This window comes from Capra hircus, chromosome 11 (assembly GCF_001704415.2).
Source record: "Capra hircus breed San Clemente chromosome 11, ASM170441v1, whole genome shotgun sequence".
Lineage (NCBI taxonomy): Eukaryota > Metazoa > Chordata > Mammalia > Artiodactyla > Bovidae > Capra > Capra hircus.
This window is the reverse complement of record NC_030818.1, coordinates 60920235-60943354: the sequence shown is the minus strand read 5'-3', so window position 1 is coordinate 60943354 and position 23120 is coordinate 60920235. Positions and strand designations below refer to the sequence as shown.

Genomic DNA, 23120 nt, shown 5'->3' with positions numbered 1-23120 from the left:
TACTGTGTCTCATGGACCACATGCTTCTCATAGGGAAGGTCCTTATGCATGACTGATTCCACTACAGCCTATTATTAACCTTCAGTTTCTACGGCCACAGCTGAGTTTGGGTCCTCATCACTTTGTGCCTAGGCTATTTCAAGATAAAAGTAACTGCAGCACTCAGTCTCTCTTGCTCTCCAATTAATCTTGTATGCAGATTAATTCTCCCAAACCACAGTTCTGACCATGTAAGTACCAACTAAGAGTTTTTCAATGATCCCTACAACCTATGGGATAAATTTCAAACTCCTTCATTACTTCATTTTTATTTTTCTACCTTAAAAGTATGGTGACTAGCTGATTCTGAGCTGTCTTAGGGCAACTGTGACAAATTCACACAGTGTAAATCCACACAGATATCATAAAGACCTGCCAAAAAGGAGTTTATTTGGTGGTGATGGGCAGGGGCAGGCAGGAAACGGCAGAAAGGAGAAAGAGGTAGAGGACTCTACTTAGTACTTATTTTCCCAGCCTGGCCCTGCCCAGGTTTGTGAAGGTTTATGGAGAATGACTACTGTAAATATAGGTTAAAGGATTTTTTTCATGAGAGATTTAGGACCCAAATAGTGCTACTTTTGAGACCAAGTAATGGTGTGACACAATGCTTAGGAAAAAGATATATTACTACCCTTCCTGTTTGCCCCCCACCCACACCACTGTTGAAGAATGCAGCCTAGCTCTAGTGCAGCTTTTACAATTAATAGTAGAGTGTGAGTGTGAGTGTGTGTGTGTGTGTGTGTGTGTGTTGCTCAGTCATGTTCAACTCTGTGTGACCTCATGGACTGTAACCAGCCAGGCTCCTCTGTCCATGAAATTCTCCAGGCAAGAATACTGGAGTAGGTTACCATTTCCACCTCCAGAGGATCTTCCCAATCCAGGGACTGAACCCAGGCCTCCTGCCTTGAGGGAAGATTCTTTACCGTCTAACCCACCAGAGAAGTTCCAATAGAAGTACTGATAACATGAAATATTTGCAAAGCACACATTGCCTCAGTCACTGTGTTAAGAGTTTTAATCATCACAACTACTTATGAAATAGGTATCATTTTTATTCCTAGTTAAAAGAACAGAAAACTGAGGCCTAAAAGATGTAACTTTCCACAAATAAGTGTTAAAATTACGTGCCAATTCTAGGTCTGACTGACTTTTAGCCATGTTGTTAGTTCAGTTTTACCTCTGTGTTCCCAGGGACCTAGAAAAGCACCTGGAACATGGTAGTTTCTCAAGAAAACTTGCTTAATGAATTAATGAATATATGCCTTGAAACTTAACAAATGTTGAATTGCACCTTATAAGTGATATACATTAATTCTCAAAGTTGATAAAACATTTTTTAGAAACACAGATGAATATTACCCATAACAGAATAATTTTATTGGGGCCAAGGGTCACATCTGATAAGGCAAAGTCACTAAAAAGATGTAAAGGAGCAACAATAATGTTCATTTTCAAGTTACTTAAAATGGTATATCTACAAAACTCATTAATTATGTTATTGACTAAAAACATTAGTAATCAAAGTTGCTTCCACCTTGAATCAATTAAGTCTCCTTTACATCCTGCTCTCTATCCTCTAGTGTCTCTTTTATTACCACTGAAATAAAGAGAAAAAGTGAAACAGCTTAAAGAGCCATTTCCCTTCTCAACCCTAAAAGGCTTTTTTTCATTTACCAGAAATAGCTATTTTCAAGCTAATTCAACTTTCAAAATCAAGTGTGCAGGCTAAAGAAATTAATTTCTGCTTAAGTCATAGAAAATTGAAACTTCTTGATAACTTTTTTTAAAACCACTTTGTCTATGAACACACCTCTGTGAATATGAGTTCTTTCCTATTTTGCAAATTTCAGGATTAAGTAAATTGTGAGACTTTAATATAAGTAGAAGAAAGGGGGAAATATGAAAAAGCTTTCCACTTGAATATTTTAAAATGCTGTTCAAAAACAAGAATCAAAAATTAATATGAGAGAATTAAAAGCTATTTTGTTTTGTTTTACTTTTTGGTTCTTCTATTACAACTCTGGGAAGATATGGAGCCAGGAAGATAAAGATATTTAAAGATATTCACTGAAGAGAAATGTGTAATACAGCAAACTGGGAAGGAGGGAGTATTTGAGTTTATTTCCCAACAGACTAACATTTAAAAGACAAAAAGTTCAGTGATAGGATTTGCTGAACATTCTCATTAGTACTTGAAAACTACTTACCTTCTAATCCTCCAAGTAATACATTTCAACAGCCACTTTCAACTCAAAATCAGTTAGTGCATATCCTTTGCCCAAACACACAGCTGTCAGCCATTTATCAGCTCTCTTCTAACCCCTTGCTGTCTATCATCATTTTATAAAAGTTGTGTAACTATGTCCATTCATTTGCTTTAACAATAAAAACATACCAAATCAAAACACAGAAGATTACTTAAGTTTTCCTCAAGCATGTCATAGATTCCACCATGGTAATCTATATTCAGAGTGGTTTTTACTACAGAATAGGCCATGTGATGTAAGTGAGTGAAGTTGCTCAGTTGTGTCTGACTCTTTGCGGCCCCATGGACTGTAGCAGCGACTCTTTGCAGCCCCGTGGACTGTAGCAGCCTACCACGCTCCTCTGTCCATGGGATTTTCCAGGCAGAGTACTGGAGTGGGTTGCCATTACCTTCTCCGAGGATCTTCCTGACCCAGGGACTGAACCCAGGTCTTCCACATTGTAGGCAGATGTTTTACCGTCTGAGTCACCAGGGAAGTCCTGCGATGTAAAACAAACCCAAAACCAAACACACAACAACCACACCCCAGGGCTAAATCACAGTGTGACTGGGCAAAGTTACCTTCTTCTTTAGTTTCTTTATCCATACAATGGAAACAATTCTAGAACTTCAGGGTTACTTTGAGAATTAAATGAAATAGTACTCTAAAGGTATTGTTGTTAACTACCAAGCTTACTATATCACTTTAGTAGCAGAGGTAGCTCAAAAAGTAAAGAATCTGCCTGCAATGTGGGAGACCTAGGTTCGAGCCCTGAGTCAAGAAGATCCCCTGGAGGAAGAAATGGAAACCCACTCTATTATTCTTGCCTGGAGAATTCCATGGACAGAGAAGCCTGGTGGGCCACAGCCCCGGGGCTCACAAAGAGTTGGACATGACTAAGTAACTAACACACGCAGAAGAGGTATGGATGGGGAAGGGTAGGGGGTTAACAACAGGCTTTTACGACAGCTGTCTGAAGGGTGATAGGATGATTCTGATTCTTTCCTGAAAAAAAAGGAAGAGGAGCTACAACCTCATGCCTTATTTCTCTCTGGCCAACAGTGTATAAATGATATGCATAATCATGTGATGTTATAATGTCAATAACAATAGTATTACAACTGTAAAACACACATAAAGTGTTAAGAATCTTTCATAAAATAGAATATCTATGAAACACAGAGCATTTGAAAGTAGTGTCCCATTGATGGGTTAATACATTAACATTCATTATACTGCTTTGTTCTATTGATCTCTTCAGTAGTTCCAGAGCACATCAATTAATATATTGAAATACAAAATCAAAAGTACTTTTTTACACAGTGATTTCACACTTGAAGCCATGTAACTTTGCTCTACTTAGATGTCATATCTTATAGTATTTAGTGGATTTTCACAAGTTTATTTTACTAAATTATGCTCAATGAGATGTCCTCCTTCATTCTATCCTTCTGCAAAAGTAAAGTCAATATGACTGGAATGATTCAAAGAAGAAATAAAGCATTTGTTTCCTATGCACTACTTCTAAGAAGGCTGAGACATATTTGTCGCCATCTTTTTTTTTTTTTCTTTTTGAGCAGGTAAGAAATTGGTTCAGTTCAGCTCAGTTGCTCAGTCGTGTCCAACTCTTTGCGACCCCATGAATCGCAGCACACCAGGCCTCCATCTATCACCAACTTCCGGAGTTCACTCAAACTCACATCCATCGAATCGGTGATGCCATCCAGCCATCTCATCCTCGGTCGTCCCCTTCTCCTCCTGCCTCCAATCCCTCCCAGCATCAGAGTCTTTTCCAATGAGTCAACTCTTCGCATGAGGTGGCCAAAGTACTGGAGTTTCAGCTTTAGCATCATTCCTTCCAAGGAAACCCCAGGGCTGATTTTCAGAATGGACTGGTTGGATCTCCTTGCAGTCCAAGGGACTCTCAAGAGTCTTCTCCAACACCACACTTCAAAAGCATCAGTTCTTCGGTGCTCAGCTTTCTTCACAGTCCAACTCTCGCATCCATACATGACCACTGAAAAAACCATAGCCTTGACTAGATGCACCTTTGTTGGCAAAGTAATGTCTCTGCTTTACAATATGCTATCTAGGTTGGTCATAACTTTCCTTCCAAGGAGTAAGTGTCTTTTAATTTCATGGCTGCAATCACCATCTGCAGTGATTTTGGAGCCCCCTCAAAAAAAGTCTGACACTGGTTCCACTGTTTGACCATCTATTTCCCATGAAGTGATGGGACCAGATGCCCTGGTCTTCGTTTCCTGAATGTTGAGCTTTAAGCCAACTTTTTCACTCTCCTCTTTCACTTTAATCAAGAGGCTTTTTAGTTCCTCTTCACTTTCTGCCATAAGGGTGGTGTCATCTGTATATCTGAGGTTATTGATATTTCTCCCGGCAATCTTGATTCCAGCTTGTGTTTCTTCCAGTCCAGCGTTTCTCATGATGTACGCTGCATAGAAGTTAAATAAGCAAGGTGACAATATACAGCCTTGACATGCTCCTTTTCCTATTTGGAACCAGTCTGTTGTTCCATGTCCAGTTCTAACTGTTGCTTCCTGACCTACATACAGATTTCTCAAGAGGCAGGTCAGGTGGTCTGGTATTCCCATCTCTTTTAGAATTTTCCACAGTTTATTGTGATCCACACAGTCAAAGGCTTTGGCCTAGTCAATAAAGCAGAAATAGATGTTTTTCTGGAACTCTCTTGCTTTTTCCATGATCCAGCAGATGTTGGCAATTTGATCTCTGGTTCCTCTGCCTTTTCTAAATCCAGCTTGAATATCTGGAAGTTCACGGTTCACATATTGCTGAAGCCTGGCTTGGAGAATTCTGAACATTACTTTACCAGTGTGTGAGATAAGTACAATTGTGCGGTGGTTTGAGCATTCTTTGGCATTGCCTTTCTTTGGGATTGGAATGAAAACTGACCTTTTCCAGTCCTGTGGCCACTGCTGAGTCTTCCAAATTGGCTGGCATATTGAGTGCAGCATTTTCACAGCATCATCTTTCAGGATTTGAAATAGCTCAACTGGAATTCCATCACTTCCACTAGCTTCATTCGTAGTGATGCTTTCTAAGGTCCACTTGACTTCACATTCTGGGATGTCTGGCTCTAGGTGAGTGATCACACTAAATGATTATCTTGGTCTTGAAGATCAAGAAATTGGTTAGGAAAGTAATTATTCTAGTGCTTAGTTTCCATATGTGTGAGGACTATTTTAGAATGTTAAGAAATAGAGAAGACATTCAAGAAAAAACATATATAAAAAAGTAAGATATACGAACAGCTATATTTTTTGGATCGGGACTTTGAATTTATTTCCAGAATTTTTATTTTAAGCTATAGTATTTATAAGCTATCAGTATTAATAAAATATTTATCAAAAATACATTTTAAATTTGCCTTCCTATATTAACATCAATAAAATACCATATATCAATTTTAAAACACATCTTGTTTTCAGTCAAACAAGGCTAACAAAATGAGACTCAGGACAAGAATTCCACAAACCTCAGCTTTCCACAGAAAAAGCACTTTAAATTTTCCTGTGGGTAGAATGTAGGAAGCAATAAAAGAAGTGTTCCAGTTCATCTTAACTGGAATAAGTTCAAAAAGACTCTCAAATTATTTGGACTTTATATACCATGAAACACCTTGCATTGTTATAAATTGCTACATCTCTAAAAATAACCCATATTAAAGTCCTTACTGCTCATTAAGGACTCAAGTGTGTTGAACAGTGAATACTGAAATATTCCATCATTTAACAATGATTGCACAGTAAATCCTATAACCTATAAAAATGGAACTTACTTTAAAAAGTGTCACAGTGATCTCAATGTTTTCAGGAACAGGCCATACGACAACACCACGGTATGGATTTTTTATTCCAGGCTGCCAGCTATGAGCCTACCAAAAAAAAAAAAAGTCGTCAACCTGAAGTACAGAAAATACAATATTAATAATTTGCAAAGATATATTGACCCTATTTAACTATCCATTAGATCTGTCTCCCTAAAACAAAAAATGATTAGTCAAATAGAACTTTTCAAGCATCAAACTTAGGCCATGACCATTGGTGGCTGAGACGATAAAGAATCTGCCTGCAATGCAGGAGACCTGGGTTCAATCCCTTGATCAGCAAGATCTCCTAGAGGAGGAAATGGCAACCTACTCCAGTATTCTTGCCTGGGGAATTCCATGGATAGAGGAGCCTAGCAGGCTACAGTACATAGGGTTGCAAATAGTTGGACAAAACTGAGCAACTAACACATACTCATGACAGTTGTATCACATGTAAGCTACAGATTACTATCTGTAAACAAACATTTACCCTCTCCTACACACACACACATGAAGATAGAAAAATGAGATGCATCATATTTTCAAAAGCTATTTCAAATATTTTATTTATTATTATTATTTTTTTTTACTTTACAATATTGTATTGGTTTTGCCACATAAGAAATCAGGAGAAATATTTTAAAAATTATTTTGTGATCTCAGAACTTAAAGGCAAATTCAAATAGGTGGGGAAACAATGGAAATGGTGACAGACTTGATTTTCTTGGACTCCAAAATAACTGTGGACAGTGACTGCAGCCATGAAATTAAAAGACGCTTGTTGCTTGAAAGAAAAGCAATGACATTTTTTGATTGGGTCATTTATTTTTCTGGAGTTGAGCTATAAACGACCCAATCAAAAAATGGGCCAAAGAACTAAATAGGCATTTCTCCAAAGAAGACATATGGATGGCTAACAAACACATGAAAAGATGCTCAACATCACTCATTATCAGAGAAATGCAAATCAAGACCACAATGAGGTACCATTTCACACCAGTCAGAATGGATGCAATCCAAAAGTCTACAAGCAATAAATGCTGGAGAGGATGTGGAGAAAAGGGAACCCTCTTACACTGTTGGTGGGAATGCAAACTAGTACAGCCACTATGGAGAACAGTGTGGAGATTCCTTAAAAAATTGCAAATAGAGCTGCCTTATGACCCAGCAATCCCACTGCTGGGCATACACACTGAGGAAACCAGAATAGAAAGAGACACATGTACCCCAATGTTCATCGCAGCACTGTTTATAATAGCCAGGACATGGAAACAACCTAGATGTCCATCAGCAGATGAATGGATAAGAAAGCTGTGGTACATATACACAATGGAGTATTACTCAGCCGTTAAAAAGAATTCATTTGAATCAGTTCTGATGAGATGGATGAAACTGGAGCCGATTATACAGAGTGAAGTAAGCCAGAAAGAAAAACACCAATACAGTATACTGACACATATATACGGAATTTAGAAAGATGGTAATGATGACCCTGCATGCGAGACAGCAAAAGAGACACAGATGTATAGAATGGACTTCTGGACTCTGAGGGAGAGGGAGAGGGTGGGATGATTTGGGAGAATGGCATTGAAACATGTATACTATCATGTAAGAAACGAAGTGCCACTCTATGTTCGATACAGGATACAGGATGCTTGGGGCTGGTGCATGGGGATGATCCAGAGAGATGATATGGGGTGGGAGGTGGGAGGGGGATTCAGGATTGGGAGCTTGCATACACCCGTGGTGGATTCATGTCAATGTATGGCAAAACCAATACAGTACTGTAAAGTAAAATGAAGTAAAAATTATAAAAAAAAAAAAAAAGATAAGCAATGATAAACCTAGACAGTGTTTTAAAAAGCAGAGACATTACTTTGCCTACAAAGGTCCATTTAGTCAAAGCTATAGTTTTTCCAGTAGTCATGTACAGATATGAGAGCTGGACAATAAAAAAATGCTGAGCGCTGAAGAATTGATGCCTTCAAACTGTGGTGCTGGAGAATACTCTTGAGAGACCCTTGGACAGCAAGGAGATCAAACTAGTCAATCTTAAAGGAAATCAACCCTGAATATTTATTGGAAGGACTGATGCTGAAGCTGAAGCTCTAATACTTTGGCCACCTGATGCGAATAGCCGATTCATTGGAAAAGACCTCAGTGCTGAGAAAGATTGACAGAAGGAGAAGGGAGTGACCGAGGATGAGATATTGGATGGCATCATTGACTTCATGACTCTGAGCAAACTCCAGGAGACAATGAAGTACACGGAAGCCTAGCATGCTGCAGTCCATGGGATTGCAAAGAGCTGGACACAGCTTGAGCGATTAAACAACAACAAATCAGAGAAAAGTAGCCTTGAGAAGGTGACAAGAGCAGACCATAGGAAGCGAATCAGATCATTTAAACATGGGAAGAGTCTTCTAGGGAGATGGACCAGCAACTGGAAAGGTGCTGAGGCAGTTAGATAACAACAAGGCCAATGTGGCTGGGGCAGACTTAAAGAGAAGAGCAGTAGAAGACAGGCCTAGGGAAATCATGGAGGGCCCAGTCATACAAGGTTCTGGCAGGCCATCCAAAGATTCTGGCTTTTAATTTGAGAGAGATGAGAAGCCACTGGAGGATTTTAGCAGAAGAATGATGATCCAAGTTACATTTTTTTTAGCTCTAGCAAATCTATTCAGAATAGACTCCAGGTGTTTGAGTAAACTCCAGGAGAAACAGTGCAGGACAGGGAAGCCTGGCATGCTGCAGCCCATGGGGTTGCAAAGAGCTGGACATGACTGAGTGACTGAACAACAACAACCAGGTGTAAAAGAGGAAACAGGGAGACAATAAAGAAGCTATGCAATAATCCCAAGGAGAGCTGATGGTGACTTGGCTTAGGGTGGTATAAAAGTGGTATGAAGTGATCAGATTTTTAAAAAATTTTTATTTATTTTTATTTTCAAGACAGAATCAATAAGATTTTCTGTCTGACTGTATGAAAGAAAGTAGCCAAGGATGACTGTATGGCTTTTGCCCTTGAGCAAGTACAAAACAGTAATTGCTATTAACAGATACGAGATAAAACTTCAGAAGGATCAGGTTTGGAAAATCAGATTAGGAATTTGATTTTATACACATTAAATCTAAGGTGCCTATTAGATATTCAAATGTAGCTGTTTAACTAGGCAGCTGGATATACCTGCCTGGAGTTATAAATTTGGGAATCATCAGTATACAGGTGATACTTGAAGCTTAAGGGTGGATATAATCCCAAGGGAGTGACAGGAGGGAGGAAGGGAAACAGAGAGGAAGAATATAAAGGTTTAGGAACTGAACTTTGGAGCACAACAGTAACAGGTCCAGGAAATGAGGAGGAATCAGTAAAGAAAGGTCAGTAAGTAGAAGGAAAACCAGAGGCAAGTGGTTATTCTGAAAGCCTAGTGGAGAAAATATTTTCAGGAGACACAAACAATTATCTGTGCCAAATCTTGGTGACAGGTCAAGAGGATGAGGTCTGGAAAATGACCCCTGGATTTAACAAAGCCGAAGCCATTACTGACTTCACAAGAGCTGTTTCAGTGGAGTGGTGAGGGCAGGTAAACACCTGACTGGATCAGCATGGGTTCAAGAAAGAAGAGGAAGAAAGACACTGAAGCTAAGCACATTGAACTTCTCTGGGCTATTTTGCTGAAAGAGAAAGAGAGAAATAGGTTAGTGCTAGTACGAGAAATATTGTCAGACCAGAATTTTTTAAGTAAGACAGAAATATTTTTAGGGTGATGGGAAACACTCAGTTGAAAGGGAAATTTTAATGATGTGGAAGAGAAATAATTGCTAGAGTAATGTCTTTAACAGTATGAAAGGAGACAGATTGGCTTGTGCTGGGAGCACAGATCATTCTTCCGTAATAAAAGAAAAGAAGTTAGAGTAGTTGAATGCAGATGCATGTCAGGGAGCAGATTTAACACATCTGAGAGGACACTGAGAGGACATCTGAGGACACTGAGACACAGACTTGACCAAGACCACACAGCAAGTAAGTCGCAGAAACTGGATTTGAATCCACGAAGTGGCACTGAGAAGTGATCAAAATCACAGAAACTTATGTCCATGTAAATCTTATATCTTGTTGGTTAAAACACCAGCAGAATACTCTAAGTCAACTATACGTCAATAAAAAACAGAGACTTAGCACACCACAGCCAGTGGTAAAGAACGGAGTTTTGTTGATTAAAAAACATCTCCAGAGATTCTTCTATTCCCCTGCTTTATTTCTATGCCTGCTGACAGTCCTAGAACACAACTCCACAGAGTAAACAATCTGAATTTAGAAAAGTAAACTGCTGCTATCTTAGATAATCTCTAATTAGACCTCCTCTCTATATAGTCTACATACTTAATTCTGAAGATTTGTGACAACTGTAATTCTCATGTACTCTAACGATAGATCAAGCTATTTCTCTAGTCTCTTCAAAATTCTCATAATTATATTTTCATAGTCTCCCCATACATTGAAAAAGACTATAATAATTGAATTTTTACTAGCGACAGTAGAAAAGATAGTATTTGAACAATTTTGAATTTTAAAAAGTACCATCAAAGAATTTTAGACCTGAAAATATCCTTAGGAGATCTAATCAGGTACAGATAATGAAACTGAAGCAATAAAGAGTAAATGGCTTGCCTGAACCCATAATAATAATCTGCAGGAGAACCAGCTCCATGATTTTCAATTTCAGGGTTCTTCACCCAACCAACATTATAGCCAACTCTATTTCTGATTCACACAGTAGTCAAGAAAATAGTCTTCAATCCCTAAGGTCTTAACATTTACATGCATGAGACAGAGATCAAAAGTGTGAAAAGCAGGGAATGTGGAGACCAACAAACAACTGGGCAGAATTAGAAGACAGTGATATTAAGTAATTATCTAATGCTGGTCCTCTAAATGATCTCTTTCAATTCTCAGTCCAGGATCAGGAAATGGTAATTAGACTGCTGAACAAACAAAACTACTATCTGCTTAACAAACTAAAATCCTTTTTCTTTTTTTAAATAAAAAGAGATAGAAGGGTGCTTAGTTCCCAAGTTGCTGGTATCCCGCCTTTCTATCCAGCAACTCTCCCCAGTGACAGAAAAGGTCCACCTAAGTCAGAGCTCTGCTTTCTGATGGTCTTTTTAGTGACTATACAAACTAGCTATGTTAAGACACAGTAACAATATCAATTAGTTCAGCTTAGTATCTGACAATGTCAGCTTCATAATGTCAGCTAATTATTATATATTAGAAAAAGAATGAAAAGTCTAATACAGGCAACTAAAAACAGCTGTGGTACTAAACACCTAATTGTACAGATCCAGGGAGACAGTACTTTAGGTTCTTAGGAACTTTATTTTTAAAAAGTATCTCATGTTGGCAATCATCAGCACTACAGGAATCCTGATCAGTTTTTAATCAGAGTAATAGAAAAGATTTCCCTAGAAAGTAATTCAGTATAAAACACATACAGCTATTTAGCTCCTTAATATAGTCCAGAAAGGTGGGTTATTTAATCATTTGCCATCATCCTAGTACAGTTAATGGTAGAAAGGATGAAGCCATTTTCACTTCCACTCATATAAATGGTTTCACCTTTTAATCGTATCAGAGATCCTTTAGCAAAGGCAGACCTAGGAAAAAGGTAACATTTATCAATTTTGAGTACTGACTCTATAAGATGTCTTATTTTCAAATTATTTCATATCATACCTTATGTAAAAGACCTGAACCTAATATGGAACTAAATACAGATATGGAACTAAAAAACCTAATATGGAACTAAATATTCACTTGTTACTTCTGAAATTTTTCACTGAATAAATATAACTATCATTTAGTTTTTAAATTGATGATTTTCAATTTATAAAACTTCATCTATGCGTACGTTTAGGAAGTCACATGTAAAGTTTCTTAGAGCTGCCCACATCATAGTCTTAGTCAAAGATCTACCACTACACCCACCCCTTCATGATACCACAGCATATTGTTAAAGGCTATACAGGTGCACACTGCTATATTAAAAACGGATAGCCAACAAGGACTTAATATATATAGCACAGGGAACTCTGTTCAATGTTACATGGCAGTCTTGATGGGAAGGGAGTTTGGGAGAGAATGGATACATGTATATGTATGACTAAGTCCCTTTGCTGTCCACTTGAAACTATCGTAACCTTGTTAATCAGCCATACTTCAAAACAAAATAAAAAGTTTAAAACAACAACAACAAAAATACAGCTTACAGCAAGGAAGTGGAAGTGGTAATGCCATCCAAAAGCTGGTGAGGACTTTCAAGCTCTTCTCTCCCTTTGGAATTCTCCCATCTCTGTGACTTTAAATTCCTAGTTTCAAAACTAGGTTTAAGGCAACAGACTACTCTGCCATAACTTTTCTTGTCTATTACAATTTTCCTGCTTCCTTTGTCCAACACTATACTGAAAAATAATTTATTTAAGCATATACAATTCAACTGCTGCCTGAAAATAAATTTGCTATAAATGCCATGACTTGAAGATAAGAGGTAGGAAAACTGAAATGATTCTGCAATGGGTTCTTTATATTTAATTACAAAAATAGACATGTATCCAAAGAAAGTGAGCAAAACACTGAGAACTAAACTTGAAATCAAATAAGGCAATGTGCCTTATCATTTTACTGTCTAATCTGTTATCTGGGTATCAGATATAAGTTTCAATCCACCAATATAAAAAAGGTAGATAACCAACCATACTTCAGTAAAATAATTTTTAAAAGGTAGATATATTCAGAAACAGGCAAGATAAATAATAAGTTATACACAAGACCAAAGAGAATGAATTACTGTGTAGTTCAAACTCTTTTCAGAAACAAACCTAAAAGTAAAAACCAGACTATTTTCTGCCCAATGGTTGTAGAGATCTATTTTCCCTGTAAGTGATTGCAATGGGACTTAGCAGAAAATAATGTGTATTTCAAAAGAAAAATGTCAGAAACAGAAGTGTTTCAGATGAAAACAATGGTTCTACTCTTTGGATTTAATATAACTGATAGTTAATTTTAAAAAACAATAGCTGGGGACAAGCTAGCTTTTTTTTTTTTTTTAAAGAATTCCAAAATACCATGGATCTCAAGCTCCTCCAAGTTTTTCTAAAAAGAAATTTTTTTAATTTTCACATAATATCATAATCACTTCTTTTATAGCTTCTGGAACTGCTTTTTACACCCTTATTCAGCTGTTGTATACAATGTATAAAACAGCATTTCACACATACATGAATATATATTTTGTAAATTTCAGGCAGATTCTTTACCACTGAGCCATCAGGGAATCCTGCAAGCTTACTATAGCATATGGGCTTCCCTGATGGCTCAGTGGTAAAGAATCCACCTGCAGTGCAAGAGACTCGAGTTTAATCCCTGGGTCAGGAAGATCCCCTGGAGAAGGAAATGGCAAACCACTTGAGTGCTCTTGCCTGGGAAATCCCATGGACAGAGGAACCTGTGGAGCTACAGTCCATGGGGTCCCAAAGAGCTGGACATCACTAGAGTGACTAAATAACAACGATAATAATACATTGTGAGTTCCCATAACTTTTCAAAAGTACCATCTATAATGTTTCAAGCGAAATATACAATGATTTTAAAATATCCAGAAGGGGGCAATCTCACCCTCACCCCAGCAAAGACAGCTCCCGTGTCCTGCCCACCCTCTACTGCGCATTGTGGGGTGTTGCTCCAGGACCTTGCTTCAAACATAATGACTGTATTTATTTCAAACAAAAAATGGTTGAGAATATCTGCTGCATGAGGCTGGAGGGAAAGATGGCGGAGGAATAGGACGGGATGACCACTTTCTCCCTCACAAATTCCTCAAAAGAACATTTCAACGCTGAGCAAACTTCACAAAACAACTTCTGTAGGCTGGCAGAGGACATCAGGCAACCAGAAAAGCAGACCATTGTCTTCAAAAACAGGTCACTCCACTGCACTCCAGAGAGAAGAAACACAGCTCCACCCACCAAAACTCCAACACAAGCCTCCCTATCCAGGAAACCTTGACAAGCCACTGATAGAACCCCACCCAAAGTGAGGAAGCTCCATAATAAAGAGAACTCCACAAATTACCAGAATATAAAAAGGCCACCCCAAACGCAGCAATATAACCAAGATGAAGAGACAGAGGAATACTCAGCAGGTAAAGGAACAGGAGAGTTGCCCACCAAACCAAACAAAAGTGGAAGAAGTAGGGAATCTACCAGAGAAGGAATTGCGAATATTGATAGTGAAAATGATCCAAAATCTTGAAACCAAAATGGAATCACAGATAAATAGGCTAGAGACAAGGATTGAGAAGATGCAAGAAAGGTTTAACAAGGACCTAGAAGAAATAAAAAAGAGTCAAAATATAATGAATAACGCAATAAATGAGATCAGAAACACTCTGGAGGCAACAAATAGTAGAATAACGGAGGCAGAAGATAGGATTAGTGAAATAGAAGATAGAATGGTAGAAATAAATGAATCAGAGAGGAAACAAGAAAAACGAATTAAAAGAAATGACGACAATCTCAGAGACCTCCAGGACAATATGAAACGCTCCAACATTCGAATTATAGGAGTCCCAGAAGAAGAAGACAGAAAGAAAGATCATGAAAAAATCCTTGAGGAGATAATAGTTGAAAACTTCCCTAAAATGGGGAAGGAAATAATCACCCAAGTCCAAGAAACACAGAGAGTTCCAAATAGGATAAACCCAAGGCGAAACACCCCAAGACACATATTAATCAAATTAACAAAGATCAAACACAAAGAACAAATATTAAAAGCAGCAAGGGAAAAACAACAAATAACACACAAGGGGATTCCCATAAGGATAACAGCTGATCTTTCAATAGAAACTCTTCAGGCCAGGAGGGAATGGCAAGACATACTTAAAGTGATGAAAGACAATAACCTACAGCCCAGATTACTGTACCCAGCAAGGATCTCATTCAAATACGAAGGAGAAATCAAAAGCTTTACGGACAAGCAAAAGCTGAGAGAATTCAGCACCACCAAACCAGCTCTCCAACAAATTCTAAAGGATATTCTCTAGACAGGAAACACGAAAAGGGTGTATAAACCCAAACCCAAAACAATAAAGTAAATGGTAACGGGATCATACTTATCAATAATTACCTTAAACGTAAATGGGTTGAATGCCCCAACCAAAAGACAAAGATTGGCCGAATGGATACAAAAACAAGACCCCTCTATATGCTGCTTACAAGAGACCCACCTCAAAACAAGGGACACATACAGACTGAAAGTGAAGGGCTGGAAAAAGATATACCACGCAAATAGAGACCAAAAGAAAGCAGGAGTGGCAATACTCATATCCGATAAAATAGACTTTAAAACAAAGGCTGTGAAAAGAGACAAAGAAGGCCACTACATAATGATCAAAGGAACAATCCAAGAAGAAGATATAACAATTATAAATATATATGCACCCAATATAGGAGCACCGCAATATGTAAGAGAAATGCTAACAAGTATGAAAGGGGAAATCAACAATAACACAATAATAGTGGGAGACTTTAATACCCCACTCACACCTATGGACAGATCAACTAAACAGAAAATTAACAAAGAAACGCAAACTTTAAATGATACATTAGATCAGTTAGACCTAATTGATATCTATAGGACATTTCACCCCAAAACAATGAATTTCACCTTTTTTTCAAGTGCTCATGGAACCTTCTCCAGGATAGATTACATCCTGGGCCATAAATCTAACCTTGATAAATTCAAAAAAATCGAAATCATTCCAAGCATCTTTTCTGACCATAATGCATTAAGATTAGATCTCAATTACAGGAGAAAAACTATTAAAAATTCCAACATATGGAGGTTGAACAACACACTTCTGAATAAACAACAAATCACAGAAGAAATCAAAAAAGAAATCAAAATATGCATAGAAACTAATGAAAATGAAAACACAACAACCCAAAACCTGTGGGACACTATAAAAGCAGTGCTAAGAGGAAAGTTCATAGCAATACAGGCATACCTCAAGAAACAAGAAAAAAGTCAAATAAATAACCTAACTCTGCAACTAAAGCAACTAGAAAAGGAAGAGTTGGAGAATCCCAGAGTTAGTAGAAGGAAAGAAATCTTAAAAATTAGGGCAGAAATAAATGCAAAAGAAACAAAAGAGACCATAGCAAAAATCAACAAAGCCAAAAGCTGGTTCTTTGAAAGGATAAATAAAATTGACAAACCATTAGCCAGACTCATCAAGAAGCAAAGAGAGAAAAATCAAATCAATAAAATTAGAAATGAAAATGGAGAGATCACAACAGACAACACAGAAATACAAAGGATCATAAGAGACTACTATCAGCAGTTGTATGCCAATAAAATGGACAACGTGGAAGAAATGGACAAATTCTTAGAAAAGTACAATTTTCCAAAACTGAACCAGGAAGAAATAGAAAATCTAAACAGACCCATCACAAGCACGGAAATTGAAACGGTAATCAGAAATCTTCCAGCAAACAAAAGCCCAGGTCCAGATGGCTTCACAGCTGAATTCTACCAAAAATTTCGAGAAGAGCTAACACCTATCCTCCTCAAACTCTTCCAGAAAATTGCAGAGGAAGGTAAGCTTCCAAACTCATTCTATGAGGCCACCATCACCCTAATACCAAAACCTGACAAAGATGTCACAAAAAAAGAAAACTACAGACCAATATCACTGATGAACATAGATGCAAAAATCCTCAACAAAATTCTAGCAATCAGAATCCAACAGCACATTAAAAAGATCATACACCATGACCAAGTGGGCTTCATCCCAGGGATGCAAGGATTCTTCAATATCCGCAAATCAATCAATGTAATTCACCACATTAACAAATTGAAAAATAAAAACCATATGATTATCTCAATAGATGCAGAGAAGGCTTTTGACAAAATTCAACATCCATTTATGATAAAAACTCTCCAGAAAGCAGGAATAGAAGGAACATACCTCAACATAATAAAAGCTATATATGACAAACCCACAGCAAACATTATCCTCAATGGTGAAAAATTGAAAGCATTTCCCCTAAAGTCAGGAACAAGACAAGGGTGTCCACTTTCACCGCTACTATTCAACATAGTTCTGGAAGTTTTGGCCACAGCAATCAGAGCAGAAAAAGAAATAAAAGGAATCCAAATTGGAAAAGAAGAAGTAAAACTCTCACTGTTTGCAGATGACATGATCCTCTACATGGAAAACCCTAAAGACTCCACCAGAAAATTACTAGAGCTCATCAATGAATATAGTAAAGTTGCAGGATATAAAATCAACACACAGAAATCCCTTGCATTCCTATACACGAATAATGAGAAAGTAGAAAAAGAAATTAAGGAAACAATTCCATTCACCATTGCAACGAAAAGAATAAAATACTTAGGAATATATCTACCTAAAGAAACTAAAGACCTATATATAGAAAACTATGAAACACTGATGAAAGAAATCAAAGAGGACACTAATACATGGAGAGATATACCATGTTCATGGATCGGAAGAATCAATATAGTGAAAATGAGTATACTATCCCAAAGCAATTTACAAATTCAATGCAATCCCTGTCAAGCTACCAGCCACATTTTTCACAGAACTAGAACAAATAATTTCAAGATTTGTATGGAAATACAAAAAACCTCGAATAGCCAAAGCAATCTTGAGAAAGAAGAATGGAACTGGAGGAATCAACTTGCCTGACTTCAGGCTCTACTACAAAGCCACAGTCATCAAGACAGTATGGTACTGGCACAAAGACAGACATATAGATCAATGGAACAAAATAGAAAGCCCAGAGATAAATCCACACACATATGGACACCTTATCTTTGACAAAGGAGGCAAGAATATACAATGGAGTAAAGACAATCTCTTTAACAAGTGGTGCTGGGAAAACTGGTCAACCACTTGTAAAAGAATGAAACTAGATCACTTTCTAACACCATACACAAAAATAAACTCAAAATGGATTAAAGATCTAAATGTAAGGTCAGAAACTATAAAACTCCTAGAGGAGAACATAGGCAAAACACTCTCAGACATAAATCACAGCAGGATCCTCTATGATCCACCTCCCAGAATTCTGGAAATAAAAGCAAAAATAAAAAAATGGGATCTAATTAAAATTAAAAGCTTCTGCACAACAAAGGAAACTATAAGCAAGGTGAAAAGACAGCCTTCTGAATGGGAGAAAATAATAGCAAATGAAGCAACTGACAAACAACTAATCTCAAAAATATACAAGCAACTTATGCAGCTCAATTCCAGAAAAATAAACGACCCAATCAAAAAATGGGCCAAAGAACTAAATAGACATTTCTCCAAAGAAGACATATGGATGGCTAACAAACACATGAAAAGATGCTCAACATCACTCATTATTAGAGAAATGCAAATCAAAACCACAATGAGGTACCACTTCACACCAGTCAGAATGGCTGCGATCCAAAAATCTGCAAGCAATAAATGCTGGAGAGGGTGTGGAGAAAAGGGAACCCTCCTACACTGTTGGTGGGAATGCAAACTAGTACAGCCACTATGGAGAACAGTGTGGAGATTCCTTAAAAAATTGCAAATAGAACTACCTTATGACCCAGCAATCCCACTGCTGGGCATACACACTGAGGAAACCAGAATTGAAAGAGACGCATGTACCCCAGTGTTCATCGCAGCACTGTTTATAATAGCCAGGACATGGAAAGCAACCTAGATGTCCATCAGCAGATGAATGGATAAGAAAGCTGTGGTGCATATACACAATGGAGTATTACTCAGCCGTGAAAAAGAATTCATTTGAATCAGTTCTGATGAGATGGATGAAACTGGAGCCGATTATACAGAGTGAAGTAAGCCAGAAAGAAAAACACCAATACAGTATACTAACACATATATATGGAATTTAGGAAGATGGCAATGACGACCCTGTATGCAAGACAGGAAAAAAGACACAGATGTGTATAATGGACTTTTGGACTCAGAGGGAGAGGGAGAGGGTGGGATGATTTGGGAGAATGGGAATTCTAACATGTATACTATCATGTAAGAATTGAATTGCCAGTCCATGTCTGACGCAGGGTGCAGCATGCTTGGGGCTGGTGCATGGGGATGACCCAGAGAGATGTTGTGGGGAGGGAGGTGGGAGGGGGGTTCATGTTTGGGAACGCATGTAAGAATTAAAGATTTTAAAATTTAAAAAATAAAAAATAAAATTTAAAAAAATAAAAAATAAAAAATATCCAGAAGGGATCTGAAATATTAGAAGCATCACAACTGGAAAATAAGTCCAATAAGAAATAGTTCCCTCTGGAAAATATTGTATTCTGTGAAAAATCAGCCTGTACTTCATATGTTTGCATTTCACCATTTAGATTCGATCAAAATTTAATATGATGTAAAAAAGAATCTGGACCTAAAAGTTATCTGACTTTGAAAATGCAATTAAATTAAAAGTATACTTAATTTCAACTATGAATATTCTGAATTGACTTTTAATCTAAAGCATTTTATTATGTTTCATAATGTTTTAAGAAAACAATTAGTATCTAGTTACTACAAGAGGGAATTCACTTTCTGTTGACAGCAAAAAACATTTAGGGTCTAATGTTTACAGTTAATAGTCAGATTCCACTATCATACTTACTGGATGACCTAATAGTGTTCCTTTCCATAAAAGCTTAAGACCCATTCAGAAAAACTGATAGACGACCCTAAGCCTATTTTCAGAATCCTTTCTCATACGTAAATAGATAAGAAAATATTACAGATCCAAAATACCCTGTCTCCAAACTACATATATATGCTTTGAAGAAGATTCTATTCATTAGGTGAAGCAACTGGACCTTTCCTCTATTGCTGCGGGGGTATGCTGAAAGTTAAAAATGTACCTACCCTATTGCCCAGTGATCCTACTACTAGTTGTTTGTGCAAGAGAAAATATTTGTCCCCCAAAATACTTGTACTGCTGCTGCTAAGTCGCTTCAGTCGTGTCCAACTCAGTGCAACTCCATAGACGGCAGCCCATCAGGCTCCCCTGTCCCTGGGATTCTCCAGGCAAGAACACTGGAGTGGGTTGCCATTTCCTTCTCCAATGCATGAAAGTGAAAAGTGAAAGTCAAGTTGCTCAGTCGTGTCTGACTCTTTGTGACCCCATGGACTGCAGCCCACCAAGCTCCTCCATCCATGCGATATTCCAGGCAAGAGTACTGGAGTGGGGTGCCATCGCCTTCTCCGAAATACTTGCACAGTAATGTTTAAAAGAAATTTAGTCACAATAGTGAGTATTCAGAATACTCACTGGAAACAAGCCATACTTTCATCAACAGATGTATAATCAAAGTGCAATATATTCACATGACAGAATAATACTCAGCAAAGAAAAAAATTAATTACCACTATTCACAAATTTTTTAATTCTGAAATTTAATTAAAATTTAATTTCAGGTAAAATAAATGAATTTTTTCTTTACATATATCACAGTCAGTAAACATGCTTATAATTATTGTGTGCCTATAAACACATGTTCAATCTTACTTGTCTGTAGACTGGAATTTTAAAAATATCTAAAATTGTTATTGAACATTTAAAAATTCTGCTCCACTCCCCCACAAAGCCATAAGAACAAAAGATTAAAACCTCTGAAAAATCCAACTTCTTCTCTTCTGTAACCTAGCAAATGGACTCAGATAACTCATTATTAATTATGTGTGCCCTAACTCCATCTTCTTAGAAGCTGAATAAAGTAATTCTAGATATAATTTTTAAGTGATCTTTATTTACTCATTAGTTCATGATATTCTAGCACAGAGATGTTAAATAACTATTATGTTATTTAAGGCCACCAAATCCAAAATCAAAACTCAGGTATCTGGCTCCTGTCTAGAACTATAATACCAAGATTACATATAGTACCTAATCAATCATTTTAGTAAAGCAGATTATAAGAATAACCCAAAATGTCAAAAAACATTTTAAAATATTCTTCACTGGGGCCAGATAAGCTTAATAATTAGACCAGAAGTTACATTCAACATTTGGGTAAGAAATTTAGAGAACAGACAAACCTTGGAAGACTTCCTTCGGCTTCTTCTTGTCCAAACTACCACCAGCTTATCTGGTTGCCTGCCAAACAGGAAAGATTAAGTAAAATTTATCTTAAATCAATAAAATTTAGTTTTAGCACCTTTAAAAGAACAAAAATGTCACCTGCTTTAGATTACATGGAGTGGTTACACTAACAATAAAGCCCTATAAATTACTCACATATAGTAAATGCAGAATATAGACATGATCTAATTTAAGTGACTAATATTTCATCCACATGTTTTTCTAAAAATACTTTACCAAGTAAATTCACTGGGACAAACCAAGTAAAATAAAATACTTAGACTATTTTAAAAAGAAAAGCACATACATATCTCTCATCTAAAACTATATTTCCAACACATTATCACTTTAGAGAAAATAAGCATAAAAATAATATTTCCAAAATAATTTAAATCTGTGGTTTATACTACTTTAGCATATCTGTATCTTATGAACAATGCTTATGATTTTCAAAACCTTTTTATAATCAATCATCTCAACTATCTTCAAGAATATAATACAATACTGAAAAATAGGCAAGTACATTCTGACAAGAAGCCCATGGTACACTGGGTTTCCCTAGCGGCACAATGGTAAAGAATCTGCCTGCAATGCAAGAGACTGCCTACAACGCAGGAGATGTGGGTTTCATCGTTGGGAAGATTCCCCAGTTTAAGGAAATGGCAACCCACTCCAGTATGCTTGCCTGAGAAATCCCATGGACAGAGTAGCCTGGTGGGCTAGAGTCCATGGGGTAGCAAAGAGTTGGACATGACTGAGCAACTACACCACCACAACCATATTCTGGAAAAGTTAAAAAAAACACTCATCAAAAGCTCTGGCAGAAACAAGACTGAAATATAGGTCTTTCCAACCTGAGATGCCGGGAGCAGCAGCCAGATGCAGAAATTCTAAGTTACAGATGAAATAGAAGAAAATTTCCATGGAACATCAGAGTGTTTATCTAAGGATATGAACCAACGGAGAAACAAAACCGTGTTTAACACAGAGAGAAACAGAATAGGACAAAGACATGGAGATGGGTGGTGGGGTACATATAGCAACATGATAATAGAGCTGGGCAGAGGGTATGGATCAATGCTGGCAGCTTAACAGTAAAGGGACTGAGTATCCAAACAGTTAAGCTACCTTGTTTGAAAGCATTGGTGGCTTGCTGGAACACTTTACCAAGGTTACTACAGTAATCTTTCCACTATGTTCTTATCTCCACATTTCCAGCCCAACCTCAACTTTTAATTATACTTCTGCAATACTACTTTAGAATTGCTACAAAAGTCTAACATTTTTTTTTTACTATTCTAATAGGGCTCTTATACTGAAGGTACAACAAACTGGCACTTGAAAGTTGAATTTGACAGATTTGACCTAAATAGAGTTCCCTTATTTTAAGCTTAAACTTTAGAAAACATTTCTTGGGACTTCCCTGGTGGTCCAGTGGGTGAGACTCCATGCTTCCAATGCAGGGCTCAGGTTCAGTCCCTGATGAGGGAACTAGAACACCACATGCATGCCGCAATGAAGACCTAGCTCAACCTAAAAAAATAAATATCTTTTAAAATTTCTACTTACATGCCTTCAAACAAGTTCCATGGTATCCAGATTACTAAAGCCTCCAACACTATCAACTTCTTTCCACCTGACCAGCTTCATTCTTCAGATGATCTACTTAGTTCCTGTATATACTTGACCCTTTGATATCACATCATGCAAGACAGCATCCATATTCCTGACTGTGGTTTATAAGGCACCTCATCACCTGACTCTCATTTTCCAGCTGCAAAACCTACAAATACCTCAAAGGCATCTTGCTTTCCAAC

At 37.3% G+C, this 23120-nt stretch overlaps 1 protein-coding gene across 6 annotated transcripts in view; it reads right to left on the bottom strand.

Moving 5' to 3' along the window:
• Positions 1 to 23120, bottom strand: part of EHBP1 (EH domain binding protein 1) — a 356781-nt gene that overhangs the window by 278505 nt on the left and 55156 nt on the right. For all 6 annotated transcript variants that reach the window (XM_018055410.1, XM_018055415.1, XM_018055414.1 and 3 more), the window contains exons 3-4: positions 21261 to 21318; positions 6100 to 6195 (exon numbers count right to left, since the gene is read on the bottom strand). In XM_018055410.1, the coding sequence (XP_017910899.1) occupies positions 6100 to 6195; positions 21261 to 21318 (154 nt within the window). The remainder of the gene's footprint in view (positions 1 to 6099; positions 6196 to 21260; positions 21319 to 23120) is intronic.